General features: G+C 32.7%; 4 protein-coding genes across 11 annotated transcripts in view; 3 read left to right on the forward strand and 1 right to left on the reverse strand.

Annotated features, from left to right (window-relative positions):
* The window catches only part of LOC129806222 (uncharacterized), an 88,385-nt gene extending 86,363 nt beyond the window's left edge, over positions 1-2,022 (forward strand). For all 3 annotated transcript variants that reach the window (XM_055854646.1, XM_055854647.1, XM_055854648.1), the window contains exon 12: positions 397-2,022. In XM_055854646.1, coding sequence (XP_055710621.1) covers positions 397-625 — 229 coding nt within the window. In that variant the 3' untranslated portion in view covers positions 626-2,022. The remainder of the gene's footprint in view (positions 1-396) is intronic.
* A 4,009-nt stretch (positions 2,023-6,031) lies between these two features.
* Positions 6,032-7,396, forward strand: LOC129806224 (DNA damage-regulated autophagy modulator protein 1). 2 transcript variants are annotated; one of them, XM_055854650.1, is made up of 4 exons: positions 6,033-6,219; positions 6,302-6,401; positions 6,481-6,602; positions 6,674-7,396. In XM_055854650.1, the coding sequence occupies exons 2-4, from the start codon at positions 6,337-6,339 to the stop codon at positions 7,312-7,314; spliced, it is 828 nt and encodes a 275-aa protein (XP_055710625.1). In that variant the 5' UTR covers positions 6,033-6,219; positions 6,302-6,336; the 3' UTR covers positions 7,315-7,396. The 2 variants fall into 2 exon arrangements, with proteins under 2 accessions (XP_055710624.1, XP_055710625.1); XM_055854649.1 differs by having other exon boundaries at positions 6,032-6,401.
* Positions 7,397-9,393: 1,997 nt separating this feature from the next.
* Positions 9,394-10,151, reverse strand: LOC129806227 (uncharacterized). 3 transcript variants are annotated; one of them, XR_008752155.1, is made up of 2 exons: positions 9,957-10,151; positions 9,394-9,868 (listed from the first exon to the last, which is right to left on the reverse strand). XR_008752155.1 is itself a non-coding variant. In XM_055854656.1 (2 exons), the coding sequence occupies exons 1-2, from the start codon at positions 9,985-9,987 to the stop codon at positions 9,457-9,459; spliced, it is 321 nt and encodes a 106-aa protein (XP_055710631.1). In that variant the 5' UTR covers positions 9,988-10,124; the 3' UTR covers positions 9,418-9,456. The 3 variants fall into 3 exon arrangements, 2 of the variants coding, with proteins under 2 accessions (XP_055710631.1, XP_055710632.1); XM_055854656.1 differs by having other exon boundaries at positions 9,418-9,746; positions 9,957-10,124; XM_055854657.1 differs by having other exon boundaries at positions 9,418-9,743; positions 9,957-10,120.
* Positions 10,152-10,217: 66 nt separating this feature from the next.
* Positions 10,218-14,221, forward strand: part of LOC129806226 (uncharacterized) — a 55,718-nt gene continuing 51,714 nt past the window's right edge. For 2 of the 3 annotated variants that reach the window (XM_055854653.1, XM_055854655.1), the window contains exon 1: positions 10,223-10,398. The gene's annotated coding sequence lies outside the window, so the exon portion shown is untranslated. Of the gene's footprint in view, positions 10,399-14,221 lie in introns of all 3 variants that reach the window. The other variant, XM_055854654.1, reaches the window with a different exon arrangement.

Genomic DNA, 14,221 nt, shown 5'->3' on the forward strand with positions numbered 1-14,221 from the left:
TAATAATGCAAAATAACATCACAAGTGAGATAAAGCATGGCAAATTTAACCATATTTGCTTCATTCGATAATCATAATCGAATTCGAAAAATGTCAACAAACTTTTTTCAAATTTAACTGTTGCCCGAATTAAAAAGTAGCCCGATGTTAAAGGAGCCGAATTAGCGAGAGTCTACTGTATAATAATTTAGGTTCCATAACACTTTACTTACAGAGTTCCACAAGATTATTTTAAAAAAATGCTTTTTAGGATGGAATTCAAAATAATAAACCAATTTTTTTCTGAATATTGATGGGTGTTTTATGAAATCCTTTAATCTTTAATCTACTTTCCTCTCAATTTATCAACTCTGTCCTAATGAACTTTTTTTCTGATTTTTTTCCACGCACGAGCAGCACCCCAAAAGGCCTGGAGGACGTGTCCACGTACCCAATGCTCTTCGCCGAGCTGATGGGCGACGGCTGGACGGCTGAGGAACTGACCAAATTGGCTGGCCAGAACTTTCTGCGTGTGATGAGTGAGGTGGAACGCGTGAGAGATTCGCAGAAAACGGCCGGAGTGCGACCGTTCGAAGAGGTGCCCAATTTTCGGTCAGAAGATCCCTACAATTGCACCTCGAGTTAGTAAAATTCACGCCCGTGCACAATCAATAATCTCCAAATGCCTTGAAAAACCAGTATTTTACTCGATGGATAATATTTACTGAAGTAGAATAAATATGTCGACAGTTTTAGGCTCATTTTTAATACTTATTGACACGTATTGAGAAATAAAAATAGAAAAATGTCTCTTAAATAAATTTTAAAAATTAATTAAGAAAACATATAGATCAATGACTAAGAAAATAACACTTCTGACTAATTGCCATTTTTGTCTGTGAAATCTTCCAAGATAGAAAAAAAAGAAAAAAAAACACTCAAATATTTAAATAAATGTGACTATTTGTTGTTTAATATTTGTTTTCATCGCTGAATAACAAAGAAATATAAAAGAAAAATGGAAGAATTGGCAATTTTTCGGGAGTATTTTGTAGAGTAAAGGTAATTTATAATAAATATAAATCATTTTAGGTTGTTTCTTTTTAATCCAAGGGAAATAAACATCATAAATTCAAGATGTATGTGAATATTTTATACCTTATTTCCACCGTTGTAATAGCGACAAATTTTCACAGATATAGAACTAATTTATTATCTTTCAAAATAAAATTTATAACAATGCGAATATATAAATATCGTTCACCCAAAAAGAAAAAAGAAATAAATAAAGACTTTTCACGAAAGAAGAATCGTTCAACATATTTATACACGTTGAATTTCTATTTGTTTTATAATATTGAATAATGTGACGAAAATTTGTTTTTTGGCACACAAAGAAAAAATCACAATAAATGTGTTTATATATAGTGAAATAGAGAGAATTCTATGAAATATGGTTGTTTTCTTGAATAAAATGAAACTTATAGGAAAGTAAAATTGAATTTTGTCGAGAACGAAAAAATAAAACTCTTTTTCACATGAAAATCTCTATAATGTTAATTGTCAATCATTGCTGAAATATAGGACCAAAAAATGAGTAAATTGTAATTAAATCACCACGGTTAAAAAAAAAAGGACGAAGCTTGAAAAATTTTCATTTGAAAAGAGATTTGAGGAAAAATAGAATAAAATTGTAAAAGTGTGCAAAATTTATTGACATATCAATGAATGATGTGGACAAAGTGAGAAAATGGAAAAATCACTCAGATATTTTTTTTGTAAATGTGCTACATGGACAATTCAAAAATTTAAATACTCAATAGACTATAATTTTTTTTTTACGAATATTGATCCGGCATTATAAATGTTACTGAACCACTCAAAAAAAATTTATGATGTTATTCATATTTAAAATCTCACAATGATTGATTTTGGTTTTTTTTATCACTTCAAATTTTCAAATGTATCTCGAAAATGTCGAAAATTTATTTGATTCACAGAGTGAAAGATTGTTGAATAAATATATATATAAAATTGATCGAATCACTTGTTTTCTATTTTTTCAGGTAAAATTCCTTTTTAATTTTAATATAAATGACAATTTGCTGATGCATCTTACACAAAAAAGAGATGGTAAAGTGTTCCCGCTTTGCGAAACGCTTGATTTCGTGATTCAAATGCTATACTTCAAAAGTACTTTCGCATCATTTACCGTTTACCGATTCACAACCGATTTAAACGGATTCATAAATAATTCAGAAGATCGCCCAAAATGGTCTGGGTGTAACAAAATTGATTTTCGGATAAAAATTAGTTATCGGTTATGAATCGGTTCATTGCCGATTTAGAACCGATTGTAACCAATCCAGACTTGTCAAAAATTTCAAGACCTTTCCAACGAGTCGAAATGTGAACCCATTTTTAAACCTTTGATCCTTGGAGAAAGCGAACGGATTTGCATCCGGCGACCATGAAAGTTAATGTCGATCCCTCAGAATATAAACCGAACAACTCGCGAATGACCAACTTTTCAGGAGAGCGATTTAAAGCTGAGATTTTTCTGCTGATCATAGGATTTTTAAGATTTGGAACCCATATAACTTTGGGAATAATTAACTTTTCGGTATAATATTCACGGAGAAGGTAAAGGGTGTCAAGGAGTACCCGAAAAGCAAAAAAACGAATTTTGCAAAAAATCGAGTTGTTCGGATTATATTCTGAGGGATCGATGTGTGTTCGAAAGAAATATAAAAACGTTGTTTTTTTTTAGCCAATCTTGTTTGGCGCACGATTTCTGTGATCGAGTCGAGCTATGTTAGAACTTCCTGTATCACTTACTTAAATTTTCGTATTCTCAAGATTTCAAAACTTATTTCAGGATATAGGGGAGACCGGGGAGGTTTGGAACACTTTTTCATGTTTTGATTTTGATTGTTTTCATGTTTTGACAAATTTCGTGTAACATTACACAGTTCTCAGACAAAATGTGGAGATTTTACATGAATGTGTACCAGTACACAGAATTACACGTTTAATGTAAAATTTACAATGAAAACCATGGTAACGGAGCTAAAACTTTTTTACTGTGTACTATAGTTTTTTATTGAGAGTCATTTTCCAAGAAGCAAAACAGCTGTCTTATAGAACCAGGTATTAAACAAGTCTTTTAGTGCACTTTTACAAGATTTAAAGTCAGAATTTTCCGTTGAAATTCCTATAGAAGCCTTTAAGATCCTTAAGAGTGCGCCACTTTACTTATAGTCATCTAAGTGATGGAACCAAGAGCGTTATAAGAAAATAAAAAGATTTTTAGTTCTATAATGCCTTACTTAGGGAATTCTACAAGACTATATTCAGAAAAAAATGCTTCTTGGGTTGTCTTCTTGGAAGTTTAATCTGGGACACGCCTTAAATTAAATTTCTAGGAAAGCGGTCAAAAGAAATTCTTGGAAACTCAGTTACGTGATAAATATTTCTTTATCGTCAAATAATAAAAGAACTGAAAATTTGCTCATTGATAATACACAATATATGTAAGTGATTATTTGACAAATTGTACTCTTATGTGATATTAGAAGCAATTGCTGTGCTGAATTTAACAAAGCACATAAATTTATGATTATATTCCGAGAAAGATCGAGGTTGTATTTAGCTTTCGCATCAATCTTAATAAAAAAAAGTACGTGCACTCTCTGTGCACTGTAATGCATATCTATTAAACAGTTCAATCTTTTTGTTTAGATTACTTTTACTCCGCGCGAAATTCGTTCTACGGCCGATTTACTACACTGAGAAAAAAGAGGATGCGATTAACTTTTTTTCGTCATAACTTTAACACTTTTTAGGTGTAAAAATATATCAACATTTTGTAATGTTAATTTTACACCTTTTGAGGGTAAAATCAACATGAAAAAAGAGTAACTTTAACCCCCAATACACCTAAAAAGGGTAATATTTACACAGATTTCCGATTAAACTGCAGGGTAATATTAACATTTCCGGAATGTTATTTTAACTTTTTCGGATTTCTCTCAGTGCAGGCCTGCAAGTATGATTTGCGGATTTTTTGTTTAGAAAAAAAAAACATAAAAAATTCAGTAGAATGCTGATAACTAATTTAATCAAAGTATGCTCCATCACTGGTTTTACATTTCTCCCACCTTTCTAGTAATTTGTGGATTCCTCGCCAAAAGAATTCCTCAGGGATCTGGCCCTTCTAGAGAGAGTTAGACGACTCTCTAATAACCCTCCCCGTAAAAGCAAGATTGTTACGAAAACTCGCAAGGAGCCTCTGATATGAAAGCCCTAATGGGGCTCACCTAAATAATAAATTCCAAAGGGAAAATGGAGAACAGAGGCTGCCAGCCTTATTGGGATATGTATCAAACTAAAAAGAAATAAAATAAGTTTATAGGGGAGACTGGGGCACATGTAATCATTTTCGATACATGCGAATTTGAGGTGATTTTCCAAGGACACCGTGATTTTTTGGAAAATCTTTCTTAGCTAATGTTTTACCCTTGGGTATAGGCAATACATCGAAGTTAATGCGGATGCTGGAAAACAATTGAGTTTTCCATAAAAATAAAATTTGTGTCACTGTGCATTTTTCTCTTTTCACAAAATACCTGGGGTAGAAGTAAACACTTTCTGGGGAGGATGTAAACACCCTTTTTTCCACCCTTAAAATTAACTTTGCATCACTCTCGATTATTTTAATTACTTAAGAGATATATAAAGACTGTATATTTTTCAAAAATTACGACACTTTTTACAAAGAATAATTAAAATAGCAAAAAAACTAAAAGCATGCATATCAAAGACATTTTTCAATGGATTTTCCCCATATTTTGACATCATGTGACTTTTTATTGAACACAGCGCCACCAATTTTTTTCGTAATCTATGAATTATAGATATTTCGCATGAAGGTCAATTTCCCGCTCTTTTACCTACTCATTTTGTGAAATTGAAATTGCCTGATTACATCTACCCCAAATGCTGTTTTCTGACCAATTATTAATTCTTTTGAAATAATGAGAATCTCAATTTCTCTAGTAAATGCATTAATATAATCCTAAAAGATGTAGGAAAGAACTGGTATTGCTACATTTCGATTATTTTACACAATTTTTAATTTCCAGGTAGAAATCCAAATGATCAAAATAATCGAAATATCAACATTTTCAGGAAAATGATTTTTATTTTTAAAGTATTGGGATTTTATTGACCAATTCATCTGTGGACATACATCCCCATGGTATCTATGAATGCTTATGGGTTTTATCCTCTGGAGTCTTAAAATTAATGAAAAAATCACAGTGTTTACAACTACCCCAGATTACTACTGCCCCAGTTCCCCCTAATTGAAATCAAGGGGTAGTTCATATTGAGAAACCCTTGTCAATTTCCCAGAAAGGCTTTGAAAAGCCAGAGAAGGCAGACACACTTGTCCCGTAAATTTGGGAATGACTTATTCCTTAATTAAAATATTAATTTAGAAAACCTAAGATCCTGTAATGCAGTGTCCTGTTCAAAAATTAACATATCTAAAATGCTTAACGTGCCCCTTCCGTAGTATTTCTTCCAAAATTCGGTTTGAATAACTCATATCTACTGGTATAAGCAAGGGGAAAACAATTCGCGAGTCTAGAACATCTACCAACGTGAATATTGCGAATATCGGCATTTTTTCGCGAATAATGCGAATATTTCATAAACATCGTGAATATCGCGAATATCGCGAATAATTCCTGAATATTGCGAATATCGCGAATATTTAGTGAAATATTCGAATATTTTCTTCTTCTCATATAAAACTGTGAATATTTTGTGAATATTGATTTTACGACATGAAATTTTGGTCAGTTGTTTGCCCCTTGGGTATAAGAGATAAGACAGTCTTTGATGTTCATTTCGAACGTTTATTTGAACACTTCAGTTCAAATTAGAGACAAGTTGGGAACAGGTTCAGAAGTCTCCTAAGCGGAGACAACCAAAGTTCCCAAAAAAGCTTCTGAAACAGAGAATTCAAATGTCAAAGTTTTGACAGTTACACATAACCTTATATTAAACCAATCAAATTATTTCACGAATTTCACAAATATTTTTGTTTGTAAATAAGCCGAAGAAAAAATCTCCTTTTTTCCTGCAATTAAATTAAGTGAAGCGTAACAAATTGTTGGCAAACAATGCCACAAACTTAATCAAGCTAGTCATCATCCAATTGATTAGGTCGATGTGAGAAAATATAAAATAAGTCTAATTTAATTCTTAAACCTTTGTTTAATATTTTATTATCTGGTTTTTGGTCTCTAAATAGACCTAAACTGATATAGATATTTAAGTGAGTGCACTATGTCATATCTATATCTTCTTCCAATCTCTGTCTACGTTCTCTTCCAAGTCACCTTCCTGGGAACGTAAGTAGCTGCATGATTCATAGTTCGGGGAGTTTTCTCTTTATCGGAATTGTAATTTTTTTTTTGTTATTTTATAAAGCTACATTGCTGCCATAGTTCAGGGTCATGTAGTACCGGCCATCCCTTACATCAGCGATGCTGCGACGTATTCTCCTGAGAGCTGCGTCTTTGGTCAGCTGATTAACATGGGATGCATTTTGTGTAAGAATTTGCACGGCCTGATTAGAAACTTTGTTGACCTTGATTGGGATGAGTCAGAATTTGTTTTTCAGTGGGTATCGTCGTGTATGTCAGATACCGGCAAATCTGCGTCTTATGCGACTACCATGCTGATCTCCGGGAATTCACAACGAAACTCAATAACCGAGGCCTATGGATTGGATTTGGGTCCTGCCTTGGCATCAGTATCGTTGCCAATTTCCAGGAAACCAATGTCCGGATTGTTCATCTGGTTGGAGCCTTCCTCTGCTTTGGTCTCGGTACCGTTTACTTCTGGATCCAGGCTGTGATCTCATACTACCTACAGCCCTATGTTGGTAGTATGCTGAAGGCACACGTCCGGCTCTTCCTTTCTGTCGTGTGCACCATCTTTTTCATCGTTGTGGCTGTCACCGGGGTCATCTCCCACATCCTCTTCCGCGGAGAGGATCCTAGAAAGTGGTATCCATCAGACGGAGGTTGGAAGTATCATGTGGCTAGTTCTATATCCGAATGGGTAGTAGCCACTGCCTTCTGCTTCTACATCCTCACATTCACTGATGAGTTCCGGAGTCTCTCAATTGACCATCCGACCATTGTAATCAGGGAGTACGAGTTCACAGGGGTAGCAGATATCGTTATAAGTCAGGCACAGGACCCTCCAGATCCACCGACCCCACCTCCTTCCCCACGAAACACTGCTGTACTCATCTGAATTTATGGTTATTTATTTCTAGTGGTTAATAAAATGACAAATTAAAGAATTCTTTATGCAGCAAGAATTGACGGAAACACTAGACCTTTCTTGACTTTCGCAATTTTATTCTTTACGACGTTTCGAGGATGAATGTCCTTTTCATCAGGTATCGAATTTTGTTGGGAAAATCACGTACAGGCGGGAAATGGTTACACTTTTTTTGGACTTGGATCACAGATTGCACTTTGAAGTTCACCATTCGACTGATCGACACAGAGTTCTTTATGATACCTCGATATACCCTGACCTGAGGTCTAATTGAAAATATCTTGACCGGACTCTATCTTCGGTGTTTTTTAACCGAATTCGATGGAATTTTAGTATGTTGTAACTAAGGGCAAGGCCTTCCAACGTCTTTGTAGTGTACTTTTAAATATAATTTATTAGAGCCGAATTACAACATGACTGCACATCGAGTTCTTAAAGCTACTACGTACTCTCACTCTATCTTCTTGCTTAACTTAGCTCAAATACTACGAGGAAAAGGTGAGAAATCTTAGAAATCTTAATGAGGTGGTCAAATAAAGAAATGGAAAAGTGTAAAAAGGCTGGTTGATGGAAAAATAGGAAAGAGGAAGAAGAGGTTGTGAAATATTCACAACATCTTGACCGCACTGTATTTTCGATGTTTATTAACCGATTTCGATGAAATTTTAATGTTGCATGTGATGTCAAGTTTTTTTCCAAGATTCTAAAGATAGGTTCTATTCCGCCTTTGTTTAGGATACCCTGACCCTAACTCCCGGCGAAATGTTTTTTTTTGTATGGAGCTGTTTGAAGCCAACTCACAAATTGATCAGAAACTCAGCTTACACTTCTCAGAACAGGACCGCATTTAGACAGATCTATAGTATATTTATCCCACTTTACAAGGCTCAGAGTCTTGTACACAAAGCTCACAACAATTTTGACAAATATCGTGTAACGGTCACGAGTGCAGAAAAATTCATATACGCATTTGTATGTGAAAGTAAGAAATTGGCTTCAACTTTGAAGGCCACTCGCCGGGGACCAGCCCTGACCTAAGCTCTAATTAAAATATCTTGACCGGACAATATCTACAACGTTTATTAATCGAATTCGATGAAATTTTAATATTATCAATTTCGGAAAGCGTTGGGGATAGGTCAGCTTTGTCAGACTTTCATAAGGGAATCACAAGAAAGACACACAGATTGAAAAATGTTTAAAAAAAGTTGCAAAAATAGCTAGAAATATAAGTGCAGTGCCCCAGATCCTATGCCCTGTGAACTAAGGGGACCCTATGACTAAGCAGGAAAATATATCATCGGTGTTTATTAACCGAATTCAATAAAATTTTGGTATGTTGCATCTGAGCTCAAGGCCTTTCCAATGGTACCATCTATAAGCCCCAATCCGCCTTTCCTCAAAGTATATCCCTCCTGACTTAAATTCTAATAAAAATATCTCAAAACTCTTGACCGGTTCATATTTTTGGTGTTTATTAACCGAATTCGATGAAATTTTATTGTTGTATCTAAGATCAAGAATTTCCCAACGATATGCTCCACTTCGCCTTTTTTTTTCAAAATACTGTACCTTAAGTTCTAACGAAATAATCTTGACCGGACTATATCTTCGGTGTTTATTAATCGATTTCAATAAAATTTTAGTATGTTGCATCTGAGGTCAAGGCCTTTCCAACGGTACCAACTATAGGCCCCAATCCGCCTTTCCGTAAGTACCCTGACTTAAACTCTAACGAAAATATCTCAAACTTCTTGACCGGATTATATTTCCGGTGTTTATTAACCGAAATTGATAAAATTTTAGTATGTTGAATCTAAGGGCAAGACCTTTCCATAAAAGACCCTTACCCGAGATATAAACGGTTTGAACTTGACCAGAGTCTCTCTCACTGTTTCTTTTCCGGATTTTATAAACTTTTTAACGTTTTGTATAGGCCTCTTTATCTAAAATACGAATATAGACAATAACCAGTGATAAGCCCAGATAAGCTTACGGTAGCCGAGATTCCTCACAGGAAAATTCGGAGTGTTAAATTTTGGGAATAAGTCAAAAACGGTCTGTAAAGACGTTATGCAGAATTAAGACACTTTTTGAGATTTTTAGTACTTTTTATTTATCCTGATCCAGTTTCTTGAGGAATTCAGTTGAAATTTTGGCAAATTCAACCAGAGTCTCTTTTGGTAAATTCCTTTCGATGAACTGAGCCTTCAGGAAGTCAAAGAAGTGCTCAGTACTATCTCTGACAGATGGACTTTTGGGCAAAGGATTCTGGGAGTCATCAGAAGAATCACTACTCTCAGAATCTTCATCTTCTGCCCCTGAAGGAATGACTGGTGAGGAGTTCCTCAAGATAGGATGTATCTCAGCTACTGGCTTGGCTTTCTGTTGGAGTCCTTCTTCTTGGGAAATTAACAAAGTTTATTTGATATCAAAAATCTCCTAGTCAATAAATTTATCTACAGCAAGAAATATTTACTAAAAAGCGAACGTATATAAAGAAAATGTATATAGTGCGTAGTAACTGTGAGAAAAATCAATTTAAAATATATAAATTAGAAAGAATAAATGAAAGTATTCCTGTTTTTTTTAGGTTATGATAAACAAATTACCTTGGAACACTTCTTCTGTTCTACCTTCCATTTCTCCTAAAGTCTTTATCCTTAAACCTGTTTCTAAACCGTTTTTGAAACTTCTTAATTCTATAAATTTCTCACAATTTTATTTTTATTAAATGGAAGTACTTAAATTCTCGCAAATGCTTGAACTTTAATTTTTTTATTTCACTTTTTGCACTGTCTATACGCACTGATGCGCCCTCTGTATTTCAAAGGCAACATATAAAAGCTTCCACAGTGACCTTTGATCCCAAGTGACAGCCGGCAAAGTGTCAAAATTCTCTAAATGACAAACACTAAATCGCAATAGAAAATTTCAGTAGTGATTTCGTGATAATTCAGGAGTTAATTGTGAAATTCGCACAAATTTAGAGCAATTGAGTGAAGTGTCTAGTGGAAGAAGAAGCATCAACGGAGAGTTTTTTAAAGAAAAGAGGTGAGATCATAGTCTATTTCTTCTTCAAACATTACTTTAATCAGGAAGAGTCTTTCACGAAATATTTGGGAGATTGCTTCATTTTAAAGAAAGTTTATTGTGTTATATGTTTCCTTTAACAATTTCCATTTCTAATGACTCATTACATCTCAAGTACTTTGGAATTTGTTATGTCTTGAGTTATCTTGTTTTGAACATCCCTCATTAACTTCAATGAATTTGCATTTTTTAAAATAAGTTGTTATCAATTTGTAATTAAAATGTAGGTGGATAGAACATAAGCTATCAACTGTGAAATCCGGTATAAACCTAATGCAAAAATTTATTAACAAATAATTATAGGTATACTGCTACTAAAGTAGGACACTCCGAAACTTTCTGTCTATTTTTAAAATCAATAAAACTCGTTAAAAATTCATAAAGTGTTGGAGGTCAATGAAAAGTCACTGAATTATTGTGGTTTTAAGTTCAATAAAAAACCGTAGTAATGTAGTGAAAATGTTATTCAAAATTTTGGTGGGTCTGGGATTAGGCATGTGAGCCAAAAACAATTTACTGGCTAATACCGAAACATTTATGTTAGTCTCATACATTTTTTCTGAATCCCAGGTATTTTTGCATATAAAGTATTTAACAAGATTTAAGAAATGTTTATTTAACCACAAAAAGTTTTATTAAGTCAAACAAGTTTTTTCAAATCCCAAAGTTTTCCTTCCGAATCCCAAAATGCTTTCTGCTGAAGTATTATAATTTTTGAATAATTAAAAAGTTATGATTGATTTAAGAAATATTTATTTTACTCCCAGAAGGTTTAAATTAATCCCAAAATTCGTATTTTGAATCCCAAACATTATTCCAGAATCCCAAGTTAAATCCCAAAATATTTTATTAAAATAATGATCTTTCAAATTCCATTCTTTATATCATACAATCTTTTCTAAACCGACGATTTTGTGTTTTAAGAATTTACTTTACTTAAAAAAATATTTATTTTTTTCCTCAGAAATTATTACTTAGTCCCACAATTTTTATTATTAATCTCTATATTTTGTTTTTGTTTCTTTATGTGTTTTACATGATCCTGTAACAAATCCACTTTATTACTTTTTAATTTACATGCACTCTTGGCGAGCGCCAAGCCAGAACAACCAACTTTTGAAGGGGCGATCCTACTTTTATTTCTACGATCGCCCCAATTATTTTTATTTTATAATATAAATATGTGTTTCACTACAATCCCACAAATGTTATCTTTAATCTTAGACAATCTTTTCCGAGTCCCAAGATTTTCTTTGATACTTAAACATTTAAAAGAAATTTTAAGGATGCTTATTTTCGCACATAAATTTTTTACTTTTTCCCAGAAATTTTCATCAATCCCAAATTTTTTATTTATTTCAAATATTTTTGGTTATTTAAAAAGTTTTCTTTCATTTAAGAAATATTTATTTTATCACCAGAAGGTTAACTCTCATAACTTTTTTATCAATCCCAAAATCTTTTTGTGAATCCCAGAATATTTTTCATGACTTCACAAATATATTTCTCTATTTTCTAAATCCCAGAGTACGTCGTGGACGACAATGAGTCTCGGAAGAATACATGCACTTTTGTCATCTATATACTTATTTATTTACTTTATTTTATTTTATTTATTTATTTATTTATTTTTATTTATTTATTTATTTATTTATTTTCTTATTTATCTATTTATTTAGTCGTAATTTGCATGTATTTTGTTCACGTTGTTTAATAGTAAATGCACAAGGATGGAAATGTCCCGGTCCTAGATATTCTCAACGAGCTTGGGACTTGGGGAGGGGGGGTGGAGGTGGAAAGAAAAAAAACTAAATCCCAGAGAATCTTTTTGAGTACTAGAGCTTTTTGGGTTTCTAAAAATTTCTCTATTTAAAAAATGTTTACTTTTATCCCAGAACGTTTTATTCAATCCCAAAACTTTTATTTTAATATCTCAAACTGGTTTCTGAATCTCACAATGTTTTACATCATCCCTCAAATTTATTCTTTAATCCCACACATTTTTTTTATTCTTTATTTATTTATTTTGTTGGATTTGATACATATTTTTATTTATCCTGTAAAGTTTTTCTGAATCCCACATTATATGTACGTAGTTTATTATTACTAATACCAAATGTTTTTCCTGGATCCCAAAATGCTCAAATGGTATCATATACAAATTAGTTTTGTAATCCCACACATTATTTTTTTAATCCTAGATATTCTGCATCTTAAATATTTTTAATCGACTCAAGAAACTTTTATTTTTATTTTGAGGAGGTTCACTTAATCTAATAAATAATAAATAATAAATAATAAATAAATTTTGAAATTTTAATCCAAGGGTACTTTCTCTTGCATCCTAAAAAAAATCGAACGTCCATTAGGAAATGTTGTTGATTTTATACATGGATTACTAAGACTTCATACATCACTGAATTAGATAGGGGCCATTTACATCGTTGCATTAGATTTAGATTTATTTTAGTCTTATCAATGTAAACGGCAAATTAATACGATCTCTCTTATCGAATTGGATTGGATTTAATCAAAGCGAACATCCTGGGTTTTTTTTTACATGGCTATTGATTTTCTACGCCTTCATTGCTTTTTACACGTGGAAAAACTATTTAGAAAATCTCAGCCCTAAAACATTTTTTACACTTGATGTTTTGTACGTCCTATGAAACAATATTATTTATAAAGAAAATGATACTATTAGTAAAATTTGCCGATTGTGACTACCTTGAACAAAGAGTAACAAGCAATTGACCGGTTAATTGTTCTTTTCTTGACAGTTCCATATCACATTATTTGTTAAAATTCTCTATTAAAATTCAGTGTTCGAACAAAGTTCGAAATTTCATCAATCATCATCGAAATTAGCTGATGCCAAGAAAAGTCAAACCAAGGTGGTTTTTACTAATAAAATTCTTATGAAAACTCATGAAATCTATTCAAAATAAATTTAGACATTAGTGAAATTAAAGTTTAGTACCAAATACATGTGAATAATGTGAATTAGGTTCCCTAATTAGGTGATCCCTTCGAACGATTATGCCTCCGAATAATGTGAATTTCTTTTATCTTCCCGAGACATTTATACATAATTATCACGTAATTATCTATAATTAACGATAAGCTAAGTCATAATTAATGGAAATGTGCAAGACTCTTAGGAAAAAATAAAAGAAAATTTACATTATTCGAAGGCATGACCGTTCGAAGGGAGAGAACTATCCCCTATATTGCTTTTGCAGACCTGAAATTATTTCCCAACTTCGATATTTTTTCTACACTAGAAGCGCTGCGTTCACTGAGTCCCAGATTCGAACGCAATGAAGGCGTTATATTAACATTTCCATTGATTGTTCGAAAAGCAGTGGAAAAGGCAAAAAGTGTGGTCTGTTCACTGTGAATCTCTCATATTTGTCCCAATAAAGATTTCTAAATTTAAATCTAACCTCGTTTTACTGTATTTTGTAGCAAACTGACAGAAACAAATTATTTTTAAGGTTTTACTTAGATTTTCTTTCAAAGAAATAATAACTAAAAGGGCTAAAAAGAAAAGAGCAAGGTTAAACCTAATCTTTGTGAATAGGAGAAAACTTTAAGTTTTCGTACACATTTTGGTTTCAAACAGTTCATATTTTTTCCTTATTCCTCTAGTGGATCAACTATCTGAGGACCTACTATTCTTTAGAACACTTGAAGATAGTTGAAATTATTTCCATTCCCAAACCCAGCAAAGATACATCTTTCGCGTCAAATTATAGGCTTATTAGATGTGTACCTGTATTTG

Source organism: Phlebotomus papatasi, chromosome 3, assembly GCF_024763615.1.
Source record: "Phlebotomus papatasi isolate M1 chromosome 3, Ppap_2.1, whole genome shotgun sequence".
NCBI lineage: Eukaryota > Metazoa > Arthropoda > Insecta > Diptera > Psychodidae > Phlebotomus > Phlebotomus papatasi.